Source organism: Homarus americanus, unplaced genomic scaffold (assembly GCF_018991925.1).
Source record: "Homarus americanus isolate GMGI-L3 unplaced genomic scaffold, GMGI_Hamer_2.0 scaffold40248, whole genome shotgun sequence".
NCBI classification, from domain to species: Eukaryota; Metazoa; Arthropoda; class Malacostraca; order Decapoda; family Nephropidae; genus Homarus; species Homarus americanus.
The window spans coordinates 2,510,380-2,536,943 of NW_024712526.1; the positions used below are offsets into that span (position 1 = coordinate 2,510,380).

The following is a 26,564-nucleotide window of genomic DNA, read 5'->3' on the forward strand; positions in this document are numbered from 1 at the left end:
CTCGCATAAGGCTGAATTTTGCTCACATTAATTGAATTCCTGGTAAGAATAGGGTCTTCGCATATGAGTAAATTTGCATATGCCGAACTCACATATATCGAGGACTTCCTTTATTATTGGGGTATAGTTGGAGTGTACATCCTTTGTTTAATAATTTTTTTACATTATGTTCAGTGTCTACAAGAGTAAAGTTGAACTTACAAACAAATGGACTTGAGAACCAGCTTCAAAAATGAACTCTTTCATAAGTAGAGGAGCATCTATATAGTACAGGTTGTACCTCTCTAGTCCGGCAACCTCGGGACCTGACCGGTGCCGGACCATGGAAATTTCCGGACCATGGAAATTCACCCTTTTCCTGGACAGATAGTGACTTGTGCCTACGTTAGCACCACTTTCACTGCTTCGTGGTCTCTTTGGAGAAGGGTTAAATGTCGTACAGTAGCTTCTCAAATTTCGCGAGTTTTTAATTCAAAGTTTTTTATTTGGAAAAAAAAAAAAAAACCTCACTACATAATTTAAAATTTTGACAGCGGAAACTCGAATTTTGATGGGTGTGAGCGGTCCGCCAACGTTTAGGAGTGCACAATCGTGTAAACAGCGTCATTTCTCTTATATACAAAAGATTCATTATTGTTTATTACTGAATGTCTTTTTTATTGAATAAATGTTTGTGTGCAAAATGAGCAATACAATTCATTAATAATACATAGAATATTAAAATTCACTAGGAATGAGACAGCATTGTTTTCGTTGATTACAAAACCAGTGACTGACTGGTTCTACAAATAAAACAAGAAAATAAGACCCTGGTTGTAGCTGTAGCAAAATTAATGTAAAAAATTAATATGGTTGTTTTAAGTAATGTTATTTAATGTTAATAAATAGAACAATACAAGTAGCAAACCATTAATGTTAAAGAAAAAAAGTGAGACTGCGAGTATGTAAGTGCGCACATGTAAAAACATATCGTCATTACTCTACATAAGAATATGAAAGCAACACTTATTTACTGTTCATATATATTGAAGGGTTAAATGTTGTACTCTGTATAGACAAGCAGAGAGAGAGAGAGAGAGCAGCCAAACTGCCGGATGTAAACAAACCTTAAATTCCCGCGGTTTTGTTGTTGTTGTTTTTTACAGGGATTAGCCCACCCGGGCACAGGTCACTGACTAACATTGTAACCTGAGGGGCGAAAATGTAATACTCCTGTAATAATTATAATAATTCAGATAAGTAAAAAAAAAAAAAAAGGCTGCCTATCTACAGTACCTATTGCCCAAACTAGAATCGTTCCGGACCACAGAATGCCGGACTAGAGAGGTACAACCTGTAATAACAAACAGGAGTTCCTCTACAATTTAGGACAAGTGGCAATATTGCTCTCTTATTCCTCATGAGGATAGGTCAATGAATGAGGTTATTAACATAATAATCTTTTAGTAATTGATGATAAACTTTATTCACTGTGCAACAGTTTATTTATTTATTTAATTTTTTTGAGGTGGCAAAGGTATATTGTATGTTGTAAAAATGAAATTTATAAAACTGGATGTCACAATCTCATGTCTGGACACTCCTGGTTTAGATACATAGTAATTTACACAATTTTATAATTAGTGTATAAATTTATTTTTTTATTTTCTATCTCATCCTTTAAATTTTTTTGCAGAGAACAAACTTATGAGTGGGCGGTTCATTGCCTGTAGTTCATGCTATTGTATTCGTTAAAAAATACTATTACAGGAGCAAATTCTTCTAAGACATAGATGTAAGGCCTGCCCAGAAGTGTTACCATTAACGGAATAGACCTCGGGTATCAAGCAGGCTTTTAGTATTTAATTAAGGGCATTTTTAGAGGAGATTTTTGTAAGTTTTCCTTTTTTCTCAGGCTGCTCTACTGTCCAGTTGTGGCACTCCAGTGAGTATTGGCACTGATCTTGGTGGCTCCATCAGGTTTCCCAGTTTCTGCTGTGGGGTTTTTGGCCATAAACCCAGTTGTGGTAAGTCATTTTTTTTATTGTATCTGACTTAATTATTGATGACGTGATTAACATGCAGGTTCTACTGGGTATTACTTTTAATATTTATGTTATTCTGAATGACTATGAATTATGTAGCGGACCTGTAAATTACCTTGTGGAGCCACACTCCTCTACAACTGCTAGGCTATGAATTAACCCTCCATTTCTGTAGAAAAAAAAATCCGATTTAATTTATTTACAGGTTAACCTGTTTTTTATTTTTTATTTATTTATTTTTTTTAAGTTGTATTGACAAAATTTTAGGAATTAAACTCACTTGTTTATCATAAGTTTGTATAAGAAATTTGTAATATTACTGTATATAACAAAATTTAATTTTCCTTGCTTGACTTCCACCTGCACATGAACATTCATTCAAAGCATCCTTATAGGGCTATGCCTGAGGTGGTGAGCTGCCGCCCAAGACAACACGTTTCAACATGTTAGACATTGGGTAAACTTGACAACAGCAGTGTGCTGGTAATTAGGACAGTAGACCCCAGATAACTTGGATTTTGTTATAATTCGGCATGGCTATGTAGTCGGAATTTATTAAAGAATAACTTGGGGGGGGGGGGGACAGAGTTATATAGAATTGTCTTGACACTATTTAGCTGTGTGGATAATGGTGATGCCATGCTGCTCTCCACACTTGGTCAGTCTGATGCTTGTTATTGTTGTTGTCGGGTGTGTGCTGGCTCTCTCTCCACTCTTTATTCTCTGCTTGTCCTCTCCCTCTTCAAACATCACAATATGACATCTGTATCTCAAGGAGCTATAGAAAGGGCAGGAAGCTCAAAGAGTCTTCAGGAGAAGATTAAAGTGTTAGACCGAGTTGATGTTGGGGCATCCAAATGTGTGATGTGTGAGGAGTTTGGGATCAAGTCCGGCACATTTTACTACATAAAAAGAATCGGGACAAAATTTGGAAGCACAATTTAAGTTTAGAGAACTCTGAGCTCGGCAGCTCAAAAAAAGTGCAGAAAAGGGTTAAGCCTGCAAAGTTACTAACTTAGACCAAGTTGTGTACAAGTGGTACAGGCATGAATGTGCATCTGGCATCAACATACGAGGCGTAAACATTCAAAACACCGCAGTGTTTAAATGAAAATACTGGACAGCATTCTAGTGTTTTAAGTGAAAATTAAATTCTTTATTTTATATAAGTGGACAAATTACAGTACCTAGTAGTACAGTATACTGTACATGAGTGCCGCACTGTTTACTTAGTGTCCCCCTTCCATCATTTCTGCCACATGTGTCACCTACCATTCCCCTGCATCGCCTACTATGCCTCTGTGTCACATACCCTGGGGGGGGGGGGGTTCCTGGCAGTCTGGACACCCCTTTTCATCAGAAAATTCCAATACTTTTTCTTTAATACAGTATTGTACTCAGGCATTCTTGTATAGTAAAAAGTGATTACTATTGACCTCAGAATATCTCATAATATCAAGTGCACATGGCTTCAAAATGCCCATAATATTGGTGAGATTAAAAAAAAATCTTTGGGGGCTCACACATCCCCTGCCTCAAAACCTCCAACTGGGTGGGCTTGCTGTGCTCATCATGTTCCCCACCCATTTTTTTCCATTTTGATATTCCTGGATCTGCCCCTGATACCATGCCTCTTTCACATATTACAATGCTTCATTCTTCACCTGTAGTGCTGGTAAGTGTTACATTTGAAAATTAGTAATTGCATGTACACATATATAGGATGATAGTGTTTTATTATTGTGGGGGTGCTATAAGTTGGAATTTGGGATACTTTGGCAAGGCCCCATATGTGCCAAGTTATCAAGGGTTTTCTGTATGCATCTCACTGTTCAAAAAGTAATTTGGCATTGCCAAAAATGTCACGATTAATGCAAAGTTCAAATTAGATAGGTTTACATATATAAAATAAAAAATTTTGTTAGGAGGCTAAGATCTCAAGCAAATAATTCTAAATTGTTATTCATAGATTGGGTGTCTAAGAAGAATATGCACATCTATCCAGAAAAACTGTTGAATAGTAGAGCATCAGTGGCTGGACCCCTGGCCCGCCACTCTAGGGACCTGGCATTTATCATGGAGATCATTGCTCCAGTACATGCCAGGGGATTAAGTGCCAAGGTGGAGGCCACTTCCCTTAGTTCGCTCAAGATCTGGTGAGTACTTTACTGTATCATCCTCACCTCTTATCAGCTTATCAAGCAGTCAGTCAATTCTCTGTTGGCAAGTACTGGGCATATACAGGCTCTTGAATGTATTGTTTTGTACTGACTTTTTTATATATATACAGTATATACTGTATACTGTTCTTGAGACCTCCAGTAGGGTGGTCATCCACTAGCTTCAGATACTGTATATGTGAACTAAGTATAAGTTGAGTTTTTTAATAAAATTTTTATGGCTATTCGCACGGAATCTGGTATAATTCGTACATTATACAAATTGTCCCTCTGAAGCGTTTACCATTTTCTGTGTTGCAACACAACAGAAAACTTAGATACTATCCAAGTGACTATCTTGAGAGATATTATTTTGGTTGATGTGCAAAAACCAGTACTAAAGTCTGCAGTACACACATAAACAGCCTATATGTTTATTTAATGTTATTATACTTGTGATGCAGTCTGTGTATATTTGGGATAAGTTTTAAACATGTGCACATTTTTGTTGTTTGTGGATGGTTTTATCTGTATCATTGTGTTTCACATATCCTCATCTTAATGAATTCATATAAACTTTTACTGTATCAAGCTCATAATGCAGTATACTAGTAATAATGTACTGACCATTGTCGTACATGTTACCGGTAGTTAACGTAAAATCAGACGATTCATAATGCGCTCAGTAACCCATAAAACATGTAGCTATAACTTCTTTATTGAGTCCCCCAGTTGAGACGTTCGTTTTCTCACCGCTTTAGTACGCCTGAGTCCTCCGTTTTCTTTCATGTACCTCAGAGACTCGGATATTTCTTAATACCTCATATCATGTTCAGAGATTTGAAATTGAGAGAGAACCCACACGTTGTACATTAAGTTAGTTATGTCTGATTACAGATGAAACATTCAAGATCCCTTGTGAGTGATATTGAAAGCTTCAACTGTCATATAAGTTAGGGTAGAGTCTGCCAGTAGAAGTGATGAATCCCTAACATCATCCTTGGGGATGCCCTGAGTTTCCCAACCATCAGAGAATCTGATGTTCGTATTGAAATTATTGTCTGTTTTATATTATAGAAATTAATTAAGATCCTGAAAAGAATATGTCAGTCTTCTTATCTCCAAGATCTTACGGCAAATTCTTAGTAGGCCCTTGTCTGTATTTTGATGAGATCGTAAGAAAGACGTAATCAGTTTTTGTGTTTAACGTCCATTTCACTATTGCCTGGCAAGCTGAAACGCTGATCATATTGTAACAATAGATGTAAGAAATTGATCTGACCCATGACACTGATTTTCATAGCCAAATGTACAACAACTGATTTAAATGACATGTATGACAATGCGTGAATTGTCCGTTCGGCATGCCTGAGTTGCCTGTTAGTCTAGTATATAAACTCGTGCACGAGGGAGAGCGCCACTTTCTGACGCTCCCCCCATCGTATCTCAGGTATGTAACAAGTGCCTCACTCTCGCCATATTAAGTGAATTTAACTCAGTCGAATTTTGTGAATATCAGTGTTCATGTTTTAACATAGTGAAATTCTCGTGTGCCAAGTAAGAATTAATGTAACTTAAACATTGTATGTGTCGATGACCCTTACCATATGTATGACCGCTTGCAATTGCGTTAAGACTTTAAGATAACAGCAACTTTTGATGCCCCCCCCATTGTATCTCAGGCACACTGTGTGTTGTAGCCAAATACCCACAGCTACAGTAGCTGCCTACCAGCTAGATGTCTAAAGGAGAATGTCTTTAATTCAGCGAGATTAAAACCAAGGAGTAACTCGCTCTGGGAACCAAACCCGGAAGGATGAGCTACCTAGTCATGCGTCAGAGTCCAACTGACGCTAATAGTGCACTTTGTTTGTTGTAGTAAACACCAGTGAATGACCCTGGTGTACTAATCTCGGTTGTATGTACAAAGTAGTACTGTTGTACATGATTGGGGATAATTAGCGGAAATATAATTGTCCCAGGTTGAGTATGGAAATCATAAATATTGTTATTGCCAGTATTAAAGTTTGGGTAATTACATAAGACTAACCAGTGAGTGAAACTGGTTGAAAAAAATTATGAAAATGCCTTATTTTCACTGTTATATTATAGTGGATGCTGTTGTAGTTTGTGGAAATATGTTAGAAATAAGATATTTTAAAAATAAACGTTACTTAACGTTTGTGGGTATGAAAAACAGACCTAACCAACCTAACCAAACAAACCTACCTAACCTTACCTAACTTCCTTACCGGGGAGCGGATTCCTTGATATATTAAACAGAAAGAACTTACTATGATATGGTGAAATTTTAGGCATTTTCTGGACGTAAGATGATACAGCCGCATCGACGCTATGCACCCTGGGTGGCGGAGTGATTTGCTGTGTTGGTGGGTTCCACAATAAATGATTATCATATCAGAACTCACTGATGAAAATATTTTAAGAAAATAAACAGTAATAAAAATAACTCGCTCACTGGTTAGTTCTATATATTAACCAAATTTTGTTATATGTTTTGTGAGTAAACCATCAATGTGTGCTCCCAAATTGAGATGCTGGTACCTGTTTCTGTGTTGTTCATTCAGTACGATTATGGTGTTATAAGGAATGTATTAATATCTGTGCTAATAGCAAGAGTATGAAAGGAACATCTTTATTGCCAAAGAAATAATATAACAGTTGTTTAATGCTGTAACAAATAATTGAAGATTTATTTTGTTCCTCATAAAGTAAGACCTAGTGGTCTGTTTTTGTCTGGGTGTTACAGTAAAGTAATCAGTGATTGAACCTACTTTTGTTGTGGATAAAGGTTCAACTTGTCAAACTATTCACATTTGATTTTTAATAAATATTGAATTAGTCAATTGTGGGTATCACCGCTCCTTCCCTTCTTATAATTGTTCTCTCAGAAAATAAACACTGTAACCCACGTGCCTAAAAGCTCATCTACCACGCTATCTAACATTTTTAATGATATCAGTTATATTCTAATAAAAACCTGCGTGGTGGCAGTCTACCGTTACTTTTACTTTTATCCTCTTCACCACTGATCGGATCGTTAACCGCTTGGGCGATCGATCACATCTCTGTTACTCACTGTTGGCAAATACTGGGCATGCACCGGCTCCTGAATGTACCTGAACCCGCTCCAGTGTTGGTCAAATCTTGTCTTGAAAGAGCTCACACCCAGTGCTGTCACAACACTTTCTGGTAGATTGTTCCAAGAGTTCACAACTCTCACTCCAAAAAAGTTTGCCCTCACAGTTTTCTGGACTTATGGCTTCTTCAATCTTGAGCTGTGACCCCTTGTGTGGCGAGCGTCCGCCAGCTCCAAGTAAGGACACTCGACTGAGTAGTTCCCCTTGAGATGCTTATACACCTCAATTAGGTCACCCCTTGCCCGTCTGTAGTATAAGCTAGGCAAGTTCAGGCGCTCCAATCTCTCAGGGTAGTTGAGGTGCTGAAGTGCAGACACCAGTCTGGTGGCCCTCCTTTGAACATTTTCAACCAACTGACAATCCCTAGCATATCTCGGGGACCAGACGGGGTGACAATACTCCAGATGGGGAAGCACTTCACTCTTGAAGATCGTTATGAGGGACGGACCGTCTAGATATCTGAACTACCTTCTTATAAGACCCAATAATTTATTTGCCTGATTTACCTTCTTCTCTCATTGGCCCGAGAACTTCAGCTCATTGTCAACATACACACCTAGGTCCTACTCACATTCAGTCTCAAATAGTGCAGTTTCTTCATCCCGTTGGGATATATGATACGCCTCCTTACCGTTGGTACGCCGCAGGTGCATCCTCTTACACTTCGTGACATTGAATCTCAGCAGCCATTTCTTCGACCATTCTTGGGGCCCACAGAGGTCCTTCTGCAGCTCTTCACAGTCCGTTTGGTTCTTGATTTCCCGAAATAACTTGGCGTCATCAGCAAACATTTGTATGGAGGAGTGTACAATGTCAGGCATGTCATTTATGAAACAACAGCGGACCCAATACACTGCCCTGTGATACCCCGCTTGTGACAGGTACGGATGATGATTTTATGCCATTAATCACCACACACTGCTTGCGGTCATGTAGAAAGTCTTCTATCCATGCTAGGACATTTCCCCGAATTCCGTACCCTTCCAGTTTGATTTTCAGCCTTTCGTGGGGTACACTGTCGAAAGCCTTGGCAAAATCTAGGTAAATATTGTCAATATTACCACCCCATTCCAGAATATGGGTCCAAATATACAATACCTTGAGCAATTGTGTTAAGCAGGAGCGCCCCAGCATAAAACCGTGTTGTTCCATAGTAGATGTTCCATTGCAGCATCTCTAATAATACTCTCGAGTACTTTACATATTATGCTGGTCAGGCTCACCGGTCTATAGTTGTTCGTGGAGTGACGATCACCCTTCTTAAAGATAGGACTCACAAAAGCTACTTTCTATTCACTGGGGACTTTTGTTCATCCAGACATTTACAAAACAGGGTCTTCAGGGGCTCAGCAAGCTCGTTGCATAACTCTCTTAGCACTCTAGTATGCACCATGTCAGGACCGGGACTCTTATGAACCTTTAGCTTTGACACTTTATTTCTAATACAGTACCCTCTTCTGTGAACACAATGTGGGTCAGTGCTGTGTCGAACCATCTGTCCTCAAACGCATCCTCTCTTGTGAACACCGAGGAAAAGAAACTGTTCAATGCCTCAGCTTTATCCTGGTCAGAATCTGCGTAACTACCATCTTCAAGCCTCAGGTCTGATACCCCTACTCGCATTTTTAATTTTGACTTTGCATAGCGGTAAAACGTCTTTGGGTTTGACTTGACCTCGCTTGCAACCAGCCTCTGGAACTCCTTTTCAGCCCTTCTACACTCTATCTTTGCTTGGTTTCTGGCTCTTGCATACATCCTCCTGTCCTGCTCATCGTTTGACCCAACTCACGTCTTGAATTTCTGGGTTTTCTTCTTAACTTTGTCGACCGCCATATGGTTCATGTCTAGGGATCCCCTCGTATTACTAGAGGCACTGGGTTTGGTCTTGGGTATATATTTATCGATCAAATGGGCCACTTTACTAGTTATGATATTCAGCGTAGTGTCTACGTTCTTGTGCCGTAATGAGTCAGGCCAGTTGATACCCTTCATCTCTTCCCTCATCCCTTTGTAATTTCCCTTTTAATATTTGCACCTTGGCCAGGCCTTATCCTGAACTAGGTAACATTTTAATCTGAATGACAACACTATATGGTGACTGGTGCCAACTGGGGCAAGATGTTCCAGTTTGGCCACCATACCCTCCTCGTTTGTTATGATGAGGTCTAGTGGCTTGGGTGTTTGCTCCCCTCTGTAATGTGTCGGGTCTCTAACATGTTGGAACAGAAAATTATCTCTCAGTTTTTACAAAAAGAGTAGCAGGGTTATTCAAGTCATTTGGGGTGAACTTGTTTTTCCAGTCGATGTCGCCATAGTTAAAGTCCCCCATGATAAGGAGGTTGCTGGGGTTGAGCATTGCCTCATTATCTATTAAGGCTCTTAAGTTTCTTTGATTTAGTGGGCCAGAGTTTGGAGATCTGTAGATACACCCGACGATAAGTAAGTCCTCTCCCTTTAATTTAAATTTTACACCACTTGGACTCTTCAAAAACATCCTCTCCCTGTACCCTCGCCTGGCTGGCTCTAAGGTCATGTAAGTATATTTAGACCAAGAGATGTTAAAGAATGATATGGTTTTCCCAGGCTAATCCATTGAATAGAATATAACTATGCACTGATAAATATTGAAAGAAATAAGAGGAAAATATAAGAAACAAATGACATTGAAAGAAATAAACAATAAATAGAAAAGTTAAATATAGAAGATAAAGAAATAAGCATACCGAAATAAAGTCCTAATATATTACTGTATATAATATACAGTGATCCCTCGGTTAACGAGCGCCTCGGTTAACGAGATTTCGGTTAACGATTTACCTTTCATAAGATTCTTAACTTCGGTTAACAAGCAATCCCCCGATTAACGAGTTTTTAATGAGCGACCCTCCACATGTTTTCGCTTGCATTTGGCGGTCCACCAGCTGTAGTATTAGTCCGTCAATACAGTAATTTGTTCTAGGGCTTAAATTCCTTACTATTTTAGTAAATATTAAGAAGTTTATACTATTCAATAATTTTAAAAGTTTATTATTAAAGTTTTTAGTCATTTTGACAATTATTGAACATAATTGAAGTACAGGAAACTAGTTTTATGCACGCCAAATAGCCTGTCAACACACCAAACAGGCGTCAGTCTCTGTGTCTTTTCAGTGGAGGTAACATCTTGCTTGAGACTCTCTTCAACTAAACGCTTTTTTCCGTGTTTCCAAGCAAATTATTGGTCATTTTGAAATTTATTTTACATATTGACAATATATAGTGCAGTGCAGTGTTGATTTAAAGAAAATAATCTTGAATTACACCAAGAGAACTAAAATTTTATGGGTGAAATGGCACCATGGGGTGACTTCTCTTCCACCACAATGCCTTCTTTTCTCCCTTCTCCTCCACCCCCATTCTAATTTCCATCATCATCATCCAGGAGCCTTCTACATACACACCTCAAAGTAAGTGTACTTTACTACCTTTTTTGTTGATTTTAGACAATTTTCAGTGAGCTGGAACCAGTTACCCAAAAACCCATTGACACAATGGTTTCGGTTAATGAGTTTTTCGGTTAACGAGCAACCTTCTGGAACGAATTGTGCTCGTTAACCGAGGGACCACTGTAATATAACTAAGGAAATTAAAGGTTATATGAAACAAAAAAAGAGGAACAGAAAAGACAGGAATCATAAACAAGAAAATAAGAAAGTGGTATGGAAGTTGTAATATATAATAACAAAAGAAATAAAAACAATAAAATATTCATACAGTTGTACCCCGCTTTACGCGGTTTCACTTAACGCGATTTCTCATATGCGGTGCCTCGCCACAACCGAACTTTCACTTAACACGGTTCATCTACCCATATACGTGCAGAGTGTCCGGCTCGAGACGCTATTTTTAGATTCACCCCACCCGCGACCCGCTGCTCCCGCCTGCCTCGCCTCGCCTCTCCCTCCTCCTCCCTCCCTCCCGCCTCCCTCCGCCTGGGCAAGCCGCGCTGTAAGGTTGCGCAGTGTGTGTCTTCTACTAACATAAGTGTTACACCTAACTTTTAGTTTTCCTAACCTAACCTTTATTTTTCCTAACTTAACCTTTATTTTTCCTAACCTAACCTCTTCTATATTACTTGTTTGTTCATACCATCATAAAGTTAAGATAAAATTTTTGCTACAACATAGTTGTGTGTCGTCAAAAAGTGGAGTTTGGGGGTCGGGCCAGTCTCTATTGGAATTAATCCCATATGTTCTGTTGTTCCATTTACGCGGATTTCACTTAACGCGGTACCCTGTGGGTTCAATTGACCGCGTAAATCGGGGTACAACTGTATATGTATATTAAAGAAAAATGGGGGATTTTGTCCTACTTTGCACTTGAATTAACTGATGGTGGTTTTTTCTCCCTGGAAAAGGTCCAATGGTAGCTCATGGGTAGGATCTCAACCATGACATTTTGGTGCTTAGAAAATCATGCGAATCAGAGTTTCACTGAATTAATCACTTAATGAACATGTGCCTTGATCCCCTCAAGTTGGGTCTTAAATCCAACCCTCACATTCTCCTACCACGATAATAAAGAAATCTACTAAGAGAGGTATGCCAGTTTACTGACTCTTTCCCTTGTTCATTAATGGGATATCCACATTAATTTCTTTTTTTTTTTTTTAATATTAAGTAGGCAATATGTTCATCATGTGTTCAATACCCTATAAACTGCTTGACTCTTTTCAGGTGGGCAGAAGACGTGGGATCCCCTCTCATTTCCCCTACAACATCTGAGCTCCGGAACATTCTCCATAAGGCTGTCCACCATCTCCACGCTACCTATAGTATACCCACAGCAAAGGTAAATGGAGTGCATAAGAGAATTGGCAGGAACTTATGCATCTGACTGTATGATTTTAGTGTAGAGGAAATGAAGCTTTAGGTATTATTGTAAGTAAGCATATACTGTACGAGGTGTGATCCAAAAGTTCCCGGACTGGCTTCATACGGCCTTCCACTGAGGGAAATGATGAAAATGTCCAGAAAAATGACCAGCTTGTCCATGAAGACCATAAGGTGACCATCCATGAGATTTTCAAGCTGTTGGACCTCTCATATGGAAATGTTAACCGGATTCCGATTGATGACCGGCAGTTGGCTGCTTCACCAGAACAATGCACCTGCGCACACTCTCTCCTCTCTGTGAATGATTTTCTGGTGAAGCACAGCATCCCGGTGGACCCCCACCCTTCCTACTCTCCAGATCAGGCCCCCTGTAAGTTCTGGCTGTTTCTGAAGCTCAAGTTGATCCTCTAGGGGAAGAAGTTCATGGACAGAATGAAGGTCCAGGAAAAATCGCAGAAGGTGCTCTTCAGCCTCACCAACGAGGACTTCCAGATCTACTTCCAGAAGTGGGAAGAGCGGATTCAGCGCTGCATTGAGGTCTCTGGAGAATATTTTGAGGGTGAGAGCTTTCTGCAGACTAGCTTACAACAGGGGTCACCGTAACACACTGTATAGTATTTGATGTGAAGATACCTTCTTAAAACATAATTTACTGCCTTTGAGTGTTACTGTCTATGATGACTCAGTTTAGCAACTTGAACACTCACTAAAAAGGCATTCGGCACCTTTGTCATATTGTATCATGCCGTAAGGGTGCCGAATAATTTTTTAGTGGGTGTTCACGTGGACAAATGATTAATGAATAAACCAGGGTATGTGCAGATGCATAATACTTCACACTACAATATTACAGTATAGTCTGGATTTACGCAGTCAATTGAATCCGTGGAGGTCCGCGTAAAACGAGAAACGCGTAAACGAAATAACAGAACATAGGGGATTAATTGAAATAGAGACTGGGCCGACCCCCAAACTACACTTTTTCAGACACAATACGTACGTTGTAGTAAAAATAACATCTTAATTTTATGATGGTATGCACACATAATTAATATTTAAGAGAAATACAGTCGCCGGTTAATGTCCATTCAAATAATGGACTCAACTCCTCCCCCCCCCCCTTCCCACGCTCGCTGGGTCCCTCCATCCCTCCCTCCCTCCCTACCTACCTACCCTACCCCCCACCTTCCCTCCCTACCAGAGAAATGTTTGGGGAAAAACAGTATATTTACATTTTTAGTAATAAATAATACCTCAGACTAAAGTTAGGATAATATAATTGACATTGCTGGATTCCTTGCAAGACAGGGAATATTTTGAATGTAAACATCATATATTTTGCACAAAAGAAAATTTTTTTTGCTCCTTTTCATAAAATTCTTAAATTACATCTAAAATTTGTATGTCTAATGTAAATTTTAGGATGTTTATATTTAAAATGATCCCCGTCTTGTAAGGATTCCAGCAATGTAAATTATATATTTTATGATCTAAAAACATATATATATATATAATATATATATATATATATATATATATATATATATATATATATATATATATATATATATATATATATATATATATATATATATATATATATATATATATATATATATATATCCAGTAAATAAACAAATTATACTTCACCCGCGTAAATGATGAAATTTACCGCATAATTAAAACATTTCATTCTGGCAAGGTGCCGCGTAAATGACCAAACGCATAAACAAAAACCGCTCAAACCCAGGCTATACTGTACTTATAAAGTGATGAGGAATACACTACAATAGTATTTATTAAGTGGTGATAAATACACAACTGTACTGAACTAATTTACAAAGTGTTGAAGACGGACATTGTGGTAAGCCAATTAGCTGTTTTCTCTTTGTAAACAAATGAGTATGAAATGACTCATGGTGTTCAGTGTGGCATTCTTTTTTCAAGAAAACTGATTCTTTTGGGATAATATTTTATCAACTTGGCACCAAATGATCCTAAATTATTTGAGAATTGTGGTGGAATTGCATAAAGAAGTATTAAAGGAATCTTGTGGGAGTGAGGGGGAGGGAGCCACCCTACCCTCCCTCCCCCCTGCCAGTTGCTCCCAGATAAACATTTATCTTCCACATAATATATACTCCCACACTTATTTGTTCTTATTTTTATCTTTATAGTACTGTACAGTATACAGTTTTCTCTTTGTTCATAAGACAAATTTTGTGGTTACTTACATATAACACTTTACAGTGAATAACAATTATCTTGATGAAAACAGTTGTTGACAACAAGACTGCTTTTCAACCCAATGAGTTCTGTTTCACATTTTGTTGTTGTTGTTGATGTTATATTCTTTTAATACCTTCTTATACACTTTAAGGCCTTAGTTGTTGAAGAGCAGTAATAACATAACAACAACTGATTTTCTCCAAACAGGTCAGATAAGCAGTGTTATCCTCCACCCCCATGCTCCCATATATTCGCTTTTTTTTTTAACTCACATTTTTCGGACTGGGGTCTGCCCCAATTAGTCCGATTTATCGAAGTGCTACTGTACAGTAATATCTGTTAGCCGGAAAATATCAAACCCGGAACTCTCCAATAGCTGGAATTGAAATTTGCTTGGATTTTTTCTTGAAAAGTCCCTAAATTTTAGATTTGGAAAGAAATTCCAAAGTTGAAAATCCTTAGCAATTTCTGAAAATTAGAAAAAAAAATATATATATAAAATAAAATAAAAAATTGGGAAAATCTGTCCAGATTTTTATTTCTGGGTCTGGGAGCAAATGTCGATTATGAAATAATGCGCAATTACCGTAAAATCTGAGAAAATGGCGAGAAGATCACTCAAAACTTTTCTGGGGACAAGGGTTCCCGGCATTATGAAAGGTTGCAGCATGTTTAGCTGCATTGTCACATGGTTGGTGCGTGGTTGGGAAGACCAACCACTTGGGTAATGATGGATTTTTTTGCTCGTGGTCTATTTATAATTACTGTGTAACTATAAATACTTCTTTAAATGTTCAGTAGCTAAAACAACTATCTGTGCATGCTTTGTGGGAAACAATATGAGACCATGGACGATAAATATTGGCATATGAGGGCTGCTCGGGCTGGAGGTTGGTAGCCCTGTATTAATGTGTATGCTATATATTGATTTATTGTGATATTTTCTGTCGTATTTGTTAATCTTACTTTTAATTTTATCCTCTTCACCACGGATCGGCTCGTTAGCCGTTTGGGCGATCTGTCGCGTCTGTTACTTTTCTATTTCTTTTATCCTCTTCACCAAATGATCGGCTCGTTAGCCGCTTGGGCGATTGGTCACATCTCTGTTACTCACTGTTGGCAAGTACTGGGCATGAATCATGTTCATGATATTGTAAATAGCCCAATGAAGTCACTCGCACTGATATATTTTAACTTCGCAGTTAAACAACAAAAAATATGTAACGTAAGTGTACTACTTTACAGAACCTGTGAAAGCTTGACCTTCCATTTCGGGAGTGGCCTATATTTTCCAACAATTGGTTACCACTCCCTCTAAACAGAATTGTTCTGTAACGGTATATTATCTCTCCTCATATTGATAAGCATCTGATATGGTGTCAGAAATGTGTGCTACAATTATGTCATTTTGCATGAATACCCAAATATAGGAAGTGAACACATAAATTGGTTATCTTTTTTATTTGGTTTGTATTTTTTGTAAGCACCTCCTGCCGCTATGACAGCATTAAACCTGCTAGGCATGGATGCCACCAGCGAGGATATTAGATCGCATCCCTCACGTCTTCTTAGATGCTCCCACGCGGGTCAGGTGACGTCCCGTATCCGGCATGTATTTTATCACGGTTGCCCAAACATGCTTGATGGGGTTGAGATCTGGGGATGTCAGAGTGCTGCATTGCAGGGTCAGGTCATCGCGTATGCTCGCAGCGGTTGTGAACGGGTCATCATCAATAGCAGCTGCTATGGCCTGGTTAAGTGACACACCACAAATAAATGTAGGCCCTACTAATAGATATTAGTCCTGGAAATTTTTTTTATTGTTTTATACCTTTGTTTACCACAAATGTATTTACCCTACATTACGGCACGATTACATATAAAACCAATCAACCTGGTCCTCCTCCGGGGTAGTGTTGCGTTGGCAGCCCTCTCCGTTGCCGATCAGTTGTAGCCCCAGTCTCACGTTATTCCCTGATCCATAGAGAGGCGGTATTCTGGTGGACACCGACCTGTTAGGCAATTTCAGAAATGCTGTAACCCTCATTGTAAAGGGGGACAATGGCTCCTGCCTTTCCTGTGAGGTTTCCATGACGAATGGCATGAGAAACATAAATCGTCACATGTTGGCTCTGATATGGTTCATAACTGGCAATGGAGCGTCTTGTGAACCAGGTTCATAATCAATGAACTCGGTCCCATGAGTCGATTATTAGATGGCAATAAAGCGTCAAAACGAATCATGCAATGCAACCATAGCCCATGTATGGTACATTACTGTACTACGAAAGCCATTTATCAGGAGCGGAAACAATTGTCTCCCTATACTGTGAGACAATAATCACATATATAACTGATAAATTATTCCCTTATGGCAACACACCTCCTGTGATGAGTACTGAATGATGGTGGGTGAGGACAGGCATACCAACCCCCCTGAGATGTCACTAGTCACATGTAAAATTTTGAAGCATATCGAGCCCCACCTGTACAGATAGCTGTTTTAGCTTCTGTACATGCAATACTAAAAAGGTAAAATAATACTATAATAAATCAATGTAAGTCCGAGCTGTGCTAATCAGAGAGAAGGACAGTCAACATCTCAACCAGGCTGTAACGTAACTTCTGGGCTGCTGCTTCCTTTGGATAACACCTCCGCGAGTCTGGCGTAGAAGCATCTTGCACTTGGTCCCATCTCACCAGAGGTTGTGAACACCAGAGGAATGAAGCTGCCTTGATCAGCATTCCGAATTATCTCCCCATATACCTTGATCTTGTCATTCTCGTTCCTCCTGTGTGCAGCATCGAGAGCTAGTTGGCGGTGACATGTGACCATGGGATAAAAAAATCTTTTTGTCAAAGAAGTCTCGCTGTCCCCGCGTCCAGAATCTTCGAGCACTGACGTCCACACAGGCTTCGTCGGATGTGTTTGAAGTCCTGTGACAGAGGTTCTCACCGTCCAATGGAAGGAAGGGTGGTTCCACCATGACGTCGTGGCAGATTTCCTTCAGTAAATTTGCTGTGAGATCCCTTACTTCGCCTTGCCTCATGCATACGAAGCCCCCTTTCTTGCACACCATGGCGTGGTCAATGTCATAAGATGAGCCACACACGCATTGGGAGGGCAAACCTTCTACTGGCCTACTGTACCTTAGAGCAATTTTATCTGTGAATTCTTGTTTATTAAGGATGAAGTCGTTTGCCCTTATCAGTAACGTTGTTAGCCAGTTTGAGGTGCCCACCTCCTGCGCTATGGCTACTTTTTTTTTTCAAGTTCTCCGACAATTGCTGCAAAAGTTGTTGCAGTTTATCACTTTGGGTGTGCTGCTGTTGTCATAATGGACCGTCGAATCTTGTTTAGTTCACTTGACTGAGTTCTGATGTTCTGTAGCAACAAGCTCTACTGGATTAGTCAGTCCCATACCTCCCAGTCTTGGTGGTAGTGCAAGGAGTGACCTTTCTGCTGAGTAAATCATTCACTGCGCACATCAATGTGGAGTTCTGCAATTCAGTCAAGTCCATCAAGTATGTTTGCAAATACGTCAACAAAGGCTCTGACCAAGCGATCTTTGTATTGGAAAAGGATGGGAATCATGATGCGGTGACACAGTTTCAGCAGGGCCTTTATATATGCAGCAATGAAGCCCTATGGAGAATTTTTAGTTTTCCCATACACGAACGATGTCCAACAGTAGTTCGTCTGGCTGTTCACCTGGAAAATGGACAAAGAGTATACTTCACAGAAGAGTCTCTCCAAAATCAAATGGCAAATCCTGCTGATACGACTCACTGCATTCTTTAAGCTTTCACAGGAAGAGGAGTTTGCTCAAATACTCCTGTATGTTGACGAACCCAAGTTCTACATATGCAGGCTTCAATGAAAAAGTTCCAGAGAAGAGCTCAAGGATCTGATGTTGAAGGATATCCAGGGATAAAGTCAGGCAATGCTTTGGGACGTGTCTACACGGTTCACCCCAACAACTTTGAATGCTATTGTTTGAGACTACTTTTGCACCATACTGTGGCCCAACATCATATGCAGCACTCAAGACAGTGAATGGACAAGTCTGCAGAACCTATCAGGAAGCGTGCAATCTCCTTGGCCTACTGGAAGATGATGGTCACTGGAATGACACATTAGAAGAGGCAGCAGCTACTCAATCGCCAATGAGAATGAGGAACCTGTTTGCCATCATGATTGCTACTTGTGGACTTTCCAACCCAAGCCAGCTCTGGAAAAATCACCAAGAAAGTCTTTCAGAGGATCTGCTTCATCAAGCAAGAAGAGAACATCCTGGTCAAGAGATTGAGTTCATGGATAACATGTTCAACAGGGCTCTGATCATGCTGGAAGACAAAGTGATGGAGCTATGCAGAAAAAACCTGACTGATTTTGGATTGCCTTCCCTAAACCGAGAAGAACCAGTAGTTGCAAACAGAGAGTTGCTCAGAGAGACCGACTACTCAGTTGAGCCCCACCTGGTGCCTAATCAAGCAAATGCTTATGAATAGATCTTGCAAGCGACACAAGCGGAGCAGGGAGGTACGATCTTTCTTGATGCACCTGGCGGGACAGGAAACACATTCCTGATCAACCTTTTGTTGGCCAAAGTACGTCATCAGGGGAAAATTGCTGTGGCATCCTCAGGCATTGCTGCAACACTACTAGAAGGAGGACATACTGCACACTCAACTTTTAAACTGTCTCTCAACCTCGCTCACAATGAGAATCCAGTGTGCAACATCAAAAAAGGATCGGCAAAGGCAAAACTCTTAGAAAAATGCAGCCTCATAGTCTGGGATGAATGCACTATGTCTCACAAGTTAGCGTTTGAAGCATTGGACAATACCTTGCAAGACATATGAGAAAATGACCAGCTCATGGGTGGCATTACAATGGTCATTGCTGGAGACTTTTGCCAGACCCGACCTGTCTTTCCTCGAAGCACTGCAGCTGATGAACTGAATGCGTGCCTCAAGGCATCATACCTTTGGAGAAGTGTTCAGACACTTACCCTATCCACAAACATGAGAGTACAGCTACAAGGAGATCAGGATGCTGGATGGTTTGCAAACCTACTACAGATTGGGAATGGAACTTTCCCTGTTGATTCAGAAGGACAAATAATCATTCCTCAAGGATGTGGAAATGTTGTAAAGTCCTCAACTGAGCTCACTACCATGGTCTACCCAAACATTATCCACCACTACAAGGATCACAAGTGGCTGCGTGAACGTGCAATTCTGGCACCAAAGAATGAAACAGTGGCTGAAATTAACATGACTCTACTCAGACAGCTTCCAGGCAGTGAGACCTCATTCAAATCTGTTGATACAGTAATTGACCAGGACCAAGCAGTCCAGTACCCTGCAGAATTCCTTAATTCTTTGGATCCCGCTGGAATGCCTCCTCACCACCTCACTCTCAAGATTGGAACTCCTATAATGCTCTTTAGAAATCTTGAACCACCAATCCTCTGCAATGGCACAAGACTGGTGGTGAAGAACTTGATGCCACATTTACTGGAAGTTACAATACTGACAGGAAAAGCTAAAGGAGAGGTCGTTTTTATACCAATGATACCTCTCATCACCACTGACCTGCCATTTGAGTTCAAGCGACTTCAGTTCCCGGTTAAAGTGAACTTTGCCATGACCATCTACAAAAGCCAGGGACAGTCCCTAAAGATGGTTGCCCTAAACCTGGTGTTTCCTTGCTTCTCTCATGGACAGTTCTATGTTGGATGCTCCAGAGTGGGAACTGGCAAAAATCTGTACATACTTGCTGCTAATGGCAAAACCAAAAATGTGGTCTACCCTAATGCACTACAGTGAGACAATGTGGAGCCTCCCGGAGGGTGGCGCCCTACCGTGACCTAGCGAAAGAGAAGGCGGCTATTCTGCTAGTAATATAATAAAACAAAACACTAAACCAGCAACACATCACAACAGCAGTCATCGCCCTTACTCTGGATGTGTTGCTCCGTTCATTCCTGTGTTGGAGGGTGTGTGTGTGATGTTGGGATGTGTGGGTGGTATTGGAGGGTGTGTGTGTGTGTAATGTTTGGGTGTGTGTGGGTGGTGGTGGAGAGGGTGTGTGGGTGGTGTTGGAGGGTGTGTGTGTGATGGTGGAGGTGTGTGTGTGATGGTGGAGGGTGTGGTGGTGTTGGAGGGTGTGTGTGTGTGAGATGGTGTGTGTGTGAGGGAGGGTGTGTGTGTGTGAGATGGTGGAGGGTGTGTGTGTGTGGGTGTGGTGGAGGTGTGTGTGGGTGGTGTTGGAGGGTGTGTGTGGGTGGTGTTGGAGGGTGTGTGTGGGTGGTGTTGGAGGGTGTGTGTGGGTGGTGTTGGAGGGTGTGTGTGTGGGTGGTGTTGGAGGGTGTGTGTGGGTGGTGTTGGAGGGTGTGTGTGGGTGGTGTTGGAGGGTGTGTGTGGGTGGTGTTGGAGGGTGTGTGTGGGTGGTGTTGGAGGTGTGTGTGTGTGTGTGTGTGTGGTGTTGGAGGGTGTTGTGTGTGTGTGTAATGTGTGGGTGGTGTTAGGGTTGTCAGAGGGGGCTTATGAATGGCTGCTTAATGTGTAGTGGTCTTCCCCCCCCTCCCCCATTTAAAGTCCGGATGATGGGCCCTCTTTTCAACGCGTAGTCCTACAATGTGAATTCACTTATACTGTACACGCAAAAATAAATGCAATTAATGTACGTATTTGTTGAATGGGCAACATTCAAATTTAGGTTGTTTGTTAATGCAGCGGGGCTCCCTCTCGCATCTCCCTTAGCTTCAGTCTCGTGTAAGCTTGTAGTCGGGTGAAGAGCTGTGCTGTTCATGTTGATATACTTTTTGCTCATTTTACAGTTTTGGGGGAAACAAACCCTTAAACAGTATTGCTCCTAAATGTACATTATTGTATTTCCAAGTGATGGTGGAGTAAAGAAAAATCCATAAAGTGATGATATTAGAAGAGAAAATATATTTTTTTTTTTTTTTTGATAAATTACAAGGTAGCCCACCTGCCTCATATGTTGTTAACTTGTAATGAAACCACAAAAGTTGTGGAAAAATCATTAGCCGATCCTGTGACGAAGTTTCTCTGATAAGCCTAGCCATCTAGACTCGCTGGGGGTCGACACGTGATGCTAACTTCCGGTGGATGTGTATATAAGCTCCCAGCCTCGCCGTGAAGTCCATTCTACCTTGAGCCCTGCAACACACAACACCTCCTCTAAAAAAGCTCCGGCACAGTAACTCCTCTACCACGCAGCAACTTCCCAGCACCAGATTGTTTTGTATATAATATAATTATATAAGAAAACCACCATTAAGAGTTTCCCTTCCCCAACCAATCCTGAGTGCGAGACATCAAAACGTTAACACTACAATACTCTAATGTGGCTTAGAAATAAAGAAAATATAATATAAGAAAATTGAAGAGTATGTGTGAGAAGTGATTGTGTGTAGTGGTGGTTATAGCCAAGACCTTAGCTTATAATTATGTGGCTGACTCACGTGATGATCATATGTCAACTCATAAACCACGTGGATTTATATAAATATATATAAAAAACTCAAGTGTACAAATCTAACTCATTGCATAGATTAATCAGTTATCACTTTTCTAGTGGCCCGGAGACATGAGCAATGCCATTATTCCTTGGCGCACCAAGTTGAATGAGGAGTCTCGTGGACATCCACCTGTGAAGTTTGATATGACCAACAGACAGGTACTGGCACCTTGCTTTCCATAAATTTATGATTTATGAGTGATTGGTATATATTTACTGCTTCCAGATGATACTACCATGCAGAGCAATTATAAAGCGTTACAATTATCAGTGAATGAGTTGGAAAGAGTGTACAGTATATAGGCAGATATAGGCATCCCATATATAGTCTAGCTTTAAGAGAATGAAATGCAATAGTGAAGTTAACTTATAAGGGAAATAGAGTTAAGGTTCAGTTACCTCAAAAATTTTCAATTCCACCCACAGTATGAGTGTGATTTTAAAAACATGTAGGCTACTTATAAAGGTGTTAAACATATAAAGCTTTCATATTAACCGGCAAATCCGGGGGTCCTCTAGATCAGACCCCCCCTTCCTCCTTTTCATCAGAAAATTCCAATACTTTTTCCTTTGTGCAGTATTGTACTCTGGCATTTTTTTTATAGTAAAAAGTATTTATTATTGACCTCAGAATATCTCTTAATATCAGTGCACATGGCTTCCAAATGGCCTCTAAATGCCCATGATATTGGTCAGATTTAAAACAAATCCTGCCCCCCCACACCCCCCCCCTCGAAAAAAAAAAAAAAAAAAAAAAAAAACACCAGCATGGTTGGCTCGCTGTGCTTGCCATGTTACCTCAACCACAAGTCCTTGGAAACTACAAAATTTAGCTCACAAATACCTTGAACATAGTGGTGGTTTTGCAGTGAACACGCCTACAAGAACATGGACATGACCAAGCTAAATGTCCATTGGCTGACCGAACGTAAGGCGTGGATGTTCTCTACTCTGTCCCTCTCCTGGTTTGATGACTGTTTCGTTCCCGATGTGAAGAAATTCTGTGAGCAACAGAATGTTCCATTCAAGATTTTGTTGCTGCTTGACAACGCACCAGGACACTCGCCCCTACTGTTGGATCATCACCCCAACGTAAAAGTGGTCTTCCTTCCTCCCAACACCTCATCATTAATACAGCCCATGGACCAAGAATTAATCTGCAGTGTGAAAGCTGCATTCTCTGCAAAGAAGTTTAAGCTCCTGAACGACTGCACCAACACCAAGGATGAGTTGCGTAACCTGGGTGACACCGATAGCAAGAGCGAAGAGGACGAGGAACAACAGTTGGCAGAGCAAGAAGTTCTTGTGAAACACTTTTGGAGGAAATTCAATGTCAAGAAAGCTGTGGACTTCTTGGTGGAGGCATGGGATCAGCTGTCTGCAGCAACTGTTCGTCATGCATGGAGACATGTGTTGCAAGGTATCCCAGGTGGGAGGCAGAGTCAATCTGTGACTGGTGAGGTTCAGACTGTTGCAGTAGCAGTGGAACTAACCTGAGAAGCTGCGCAGAGTGTTACAGCTGCAGGCTTCTCCGAGACCACCAATGACGACATTATGGTGGTGATAAGGGATCCTCATGTGACTGCCGACGAGATGTTACAAGACGATGACGTCAGTGAAGAGACAGGCGGTGCGTCATCCCGAGAAGAACGCAAGTTATCGCATGGTAATGTAAGGGGTGCCATCTAGTGTGTTGAGAAACTCAAGCTCCTCCTTTCCGACGACCCTGACGATAACCAGTATGAAGTCTTCACTACCCAGTTGTTGCAGATTATGGAGCCCTACATCAAGGTGTATCACGACAACATCAACACTAGCCATCAACAAAGCATTACCGAGTTCTTTGCCCGCAACCCACCACAGCCAGCCCAACCCAGTGATAGTGACAGAGACAGAGACAGTGATGGTGACTTTGAGGGATTTGTCAGGGAGGCCCTGATAAGTGTGGACAGTGATGGTGACTCACCTGAGGGCCAGTAGCCTGCCCTCTTTTTTTTTTTTATGGGATTAGCCCACCCAGGCACAGGTCACTGACCCACATCAAGGCCTGGGGGACAAAAATATAATAGTAATAATTAATTTAATAAAAATAAATAAAAATTATAAAAAATAAAAATATAATAATAATAACAATAATAATAACCATAAATAAATACAAAAATGAAAAAAATAAATCAAGTGTGAGAAACGATATACAGCATGTATGTTGTGTTGTCAAAGTAAGAGAAACAATTGAGACCCTGCAATTGTGTGTAAATGAGGTAGAAAGTCAGATCAGCAACCTGGGACTTGGTCACAATTTTAATGATGCCATATAGCAGCAGGGTCTACCATTAGACAACACATTATGTTCCTCATCACATTGTCATTAAACACACTGATGGCCTTTTCCACAGAACCAATATCAGGATGATAATCCTCAGCAAGTTTGGACAGTTTGCTCCAGCAAAAGAACGCATCCTTGAGATCTTTGGCTGGAATGATGCGGCTTTCCTCCTTGTCCTCCTCCCCTGACTCCTCAGAAGTTAAGCTCCGCTTCAGTGTCTCGTTTTGTTCTTTGTGAAGCTCAAGCAGCTCCTCAGTGGACAGTTCCTTACTGTGCTCTTCCACCAACTCCTCAACATCATCATCATCCACTTCCAGGCCCATGGAATTGCCCAGAGACACAATTTCATGTACAACAGCCTCTACTTCTAACTCTTCGAAGCCTTCAAAGTCTCTTTGAAGCACACATTCAGGCCACAATGGGCTCCAAGCAGCACAAAGACACCTCACAGTAACCTCTTTCCAGGCTGAGGTAATTTAATAAGCAGCATCTGCTATATTGAAGTGACTCTTCCAGAATTCCTTCAAACTAACATCACTGGAAGAAGTGGATGCAAAACATTTTCTAAACAGTGCCTTTGTGTACAGCTTCTTAAAGTTAGAAATTACCTATTGATCCATGGGCTGGATGAGAGGTGTTGTGTTGGGTGGCAAGAAGTGCACAGTGATGAAGTTGAACTCCTCTGGCAATTCAACCATCAAATTAGGAGGGTGGGCTGGTGCATTGTCCATCACCAACAAAGCTTTCAGTGGAAGACTATTCTCCCTGAGGTATTCCCGAACACTGGGTCCAAAGACTTCAATCACCCACTCAGAGAATAAATTCCTGGTCACCCAAGCCTTTAGGTTTGACCGCCACATAACACCAAGGCGGGTCTTCCTAATTTTTTTGAAAGCTCTGGGGTTTTCTGCGTGGTACACAAGGAGTGGCTTTATTTTGCAGTCACCAGAAGCATTAGCACAAAGAAGGAGGGTAAGCCTGTCTTTCATTGGCTTATGGCCAGGGACAAGTTTCCTCCTTGGTAATGTATGTACGGCAAGGCATTTTTTCCCCAAAAAGTCCAGTTTCATCACAGTTGAATACCTGCTGAGAAACAAAGCCTCCCTCTTTAATAACATTAAAAAAAATGTCATGGTGTTCCTTAGCTGCTTCCTTATCTGCTCTAGCAGCATCACCATGTCTCACAACACTATGTATTTTATTTCTCCTTCTGAAACCAGTAAACCACCCCTTGGTACCCTTAAACACTGGCACATCACTATCACTTGCACTGGGAGTCTTGGCTTTAAGGTCCTCAAACAATTGTCTGGCCTTCTCACAAATTATAGCTTCACTAATGCTATTACCTGCCATTTCTTTCTCCTTTATCCACACTAAGAGTAAATTTTCCGTCTCCTCAATCACATTACACCTTGCTTTGCTAAGTCTAGAGATTCCCTTAGCCACTTGCACAGTTTTCAACTCCTCTTTATTCTTCAAAATCGTACATATAGTAGTCGATTTAGCCATCCCATACTCATCACTAAGTTTCGCAATGCTTGTTCCATTCTCACGTTTTTTTATGATTTCTTTCTTAGTTTCAAGAGTTATGAGCTTTCTCACTCGGTTTGGATGATTCATTGTTACAATTGTACACTTGTATGACAAAATATTTATACAAATAACAGTGGTGCACTGGCTACACAATGAGACAAAGATGGCACCTGACGCTCTTGTTGTGGGTCGCGCTACAACAATATTCATGCGCCAGACGAAGTAGTCCCGTATTCCTCCGCGTTCTTTGTAGGAGTTGCGTTCGTTATAGCATTCTCAATTTTATAGGTAAAATCGTTCGTTATAGGAATATTTGTAGTAGGATCCGTTCGTTATAGCATACCCCACTGTACCTCCCTGATTGGTAGCTGCCTACTACCTACTATCTTCCAGGCATAACTTTTCTTTTATGGACACCTTAATTGTTGTTCCTTAAGCCATACTCCTGCAAAACTTAGCTGTTGTCACATTTCCTCTCAAGGCATAATTTTTCATTTATACCTTTTCAGTATGAAGCCAACCTGCTGAAGGAATGGTTACTATGGGCATGTGGGCAAAGACGCCACACATTCCCCATACTCCTTTTTGCAACATTTCAAAAGTTTACTCCAGAGAATCCAAGCGATGTCACATCACCGTATTACTGGAAGACTGTGCAGAAGTCCTTCATGGTTAGTACATTTCCTTGAAGAGTAATTGTAAA

At 40.7% G+C, this 26,564-nt stretch overlaps 1 protein-coding gene across 4 annotated transcripts in view; it reads left to right on the forward strand.

The window, feature by feature from the left end:
- The window catches only part of LOC121860822 (fatty-acid amide hydrolase 2-like), a 72,202-nt gene that overhangs the window by 29,801 nt on the left and 15,837 nt on the right, over positions 1–26,564 (forward strand). For 3 of the 4 annotated variants that reach the window (XM_042358212.1, XM_042358227.1, XM_042358219.1), the window contains exons 7-11: positions 1,895–2,006; positions 3,994–4,180; positions 12,060–12,174; positions 22,060–22,161; positions 26,371–26,532. In XM_042358212.1, the coding sequence (XP_042214146.1) occupies positions 1,895–2,006; positions 3,994–4,180; positions 12,060–12,174; positions 22,060–22,161; positions 26,371–26,532 (678 nt within the window). The remainder of the gene's footprint in view (positions 1–1,894; positions 2,007–3,993; positions 4,181–12,059; positions 12,175–22,059; positions 22,162–26,370; positions 26,533–26,564) is intronic. The other variant, XM_042358225.1, reaches the window with a different exon arrangement.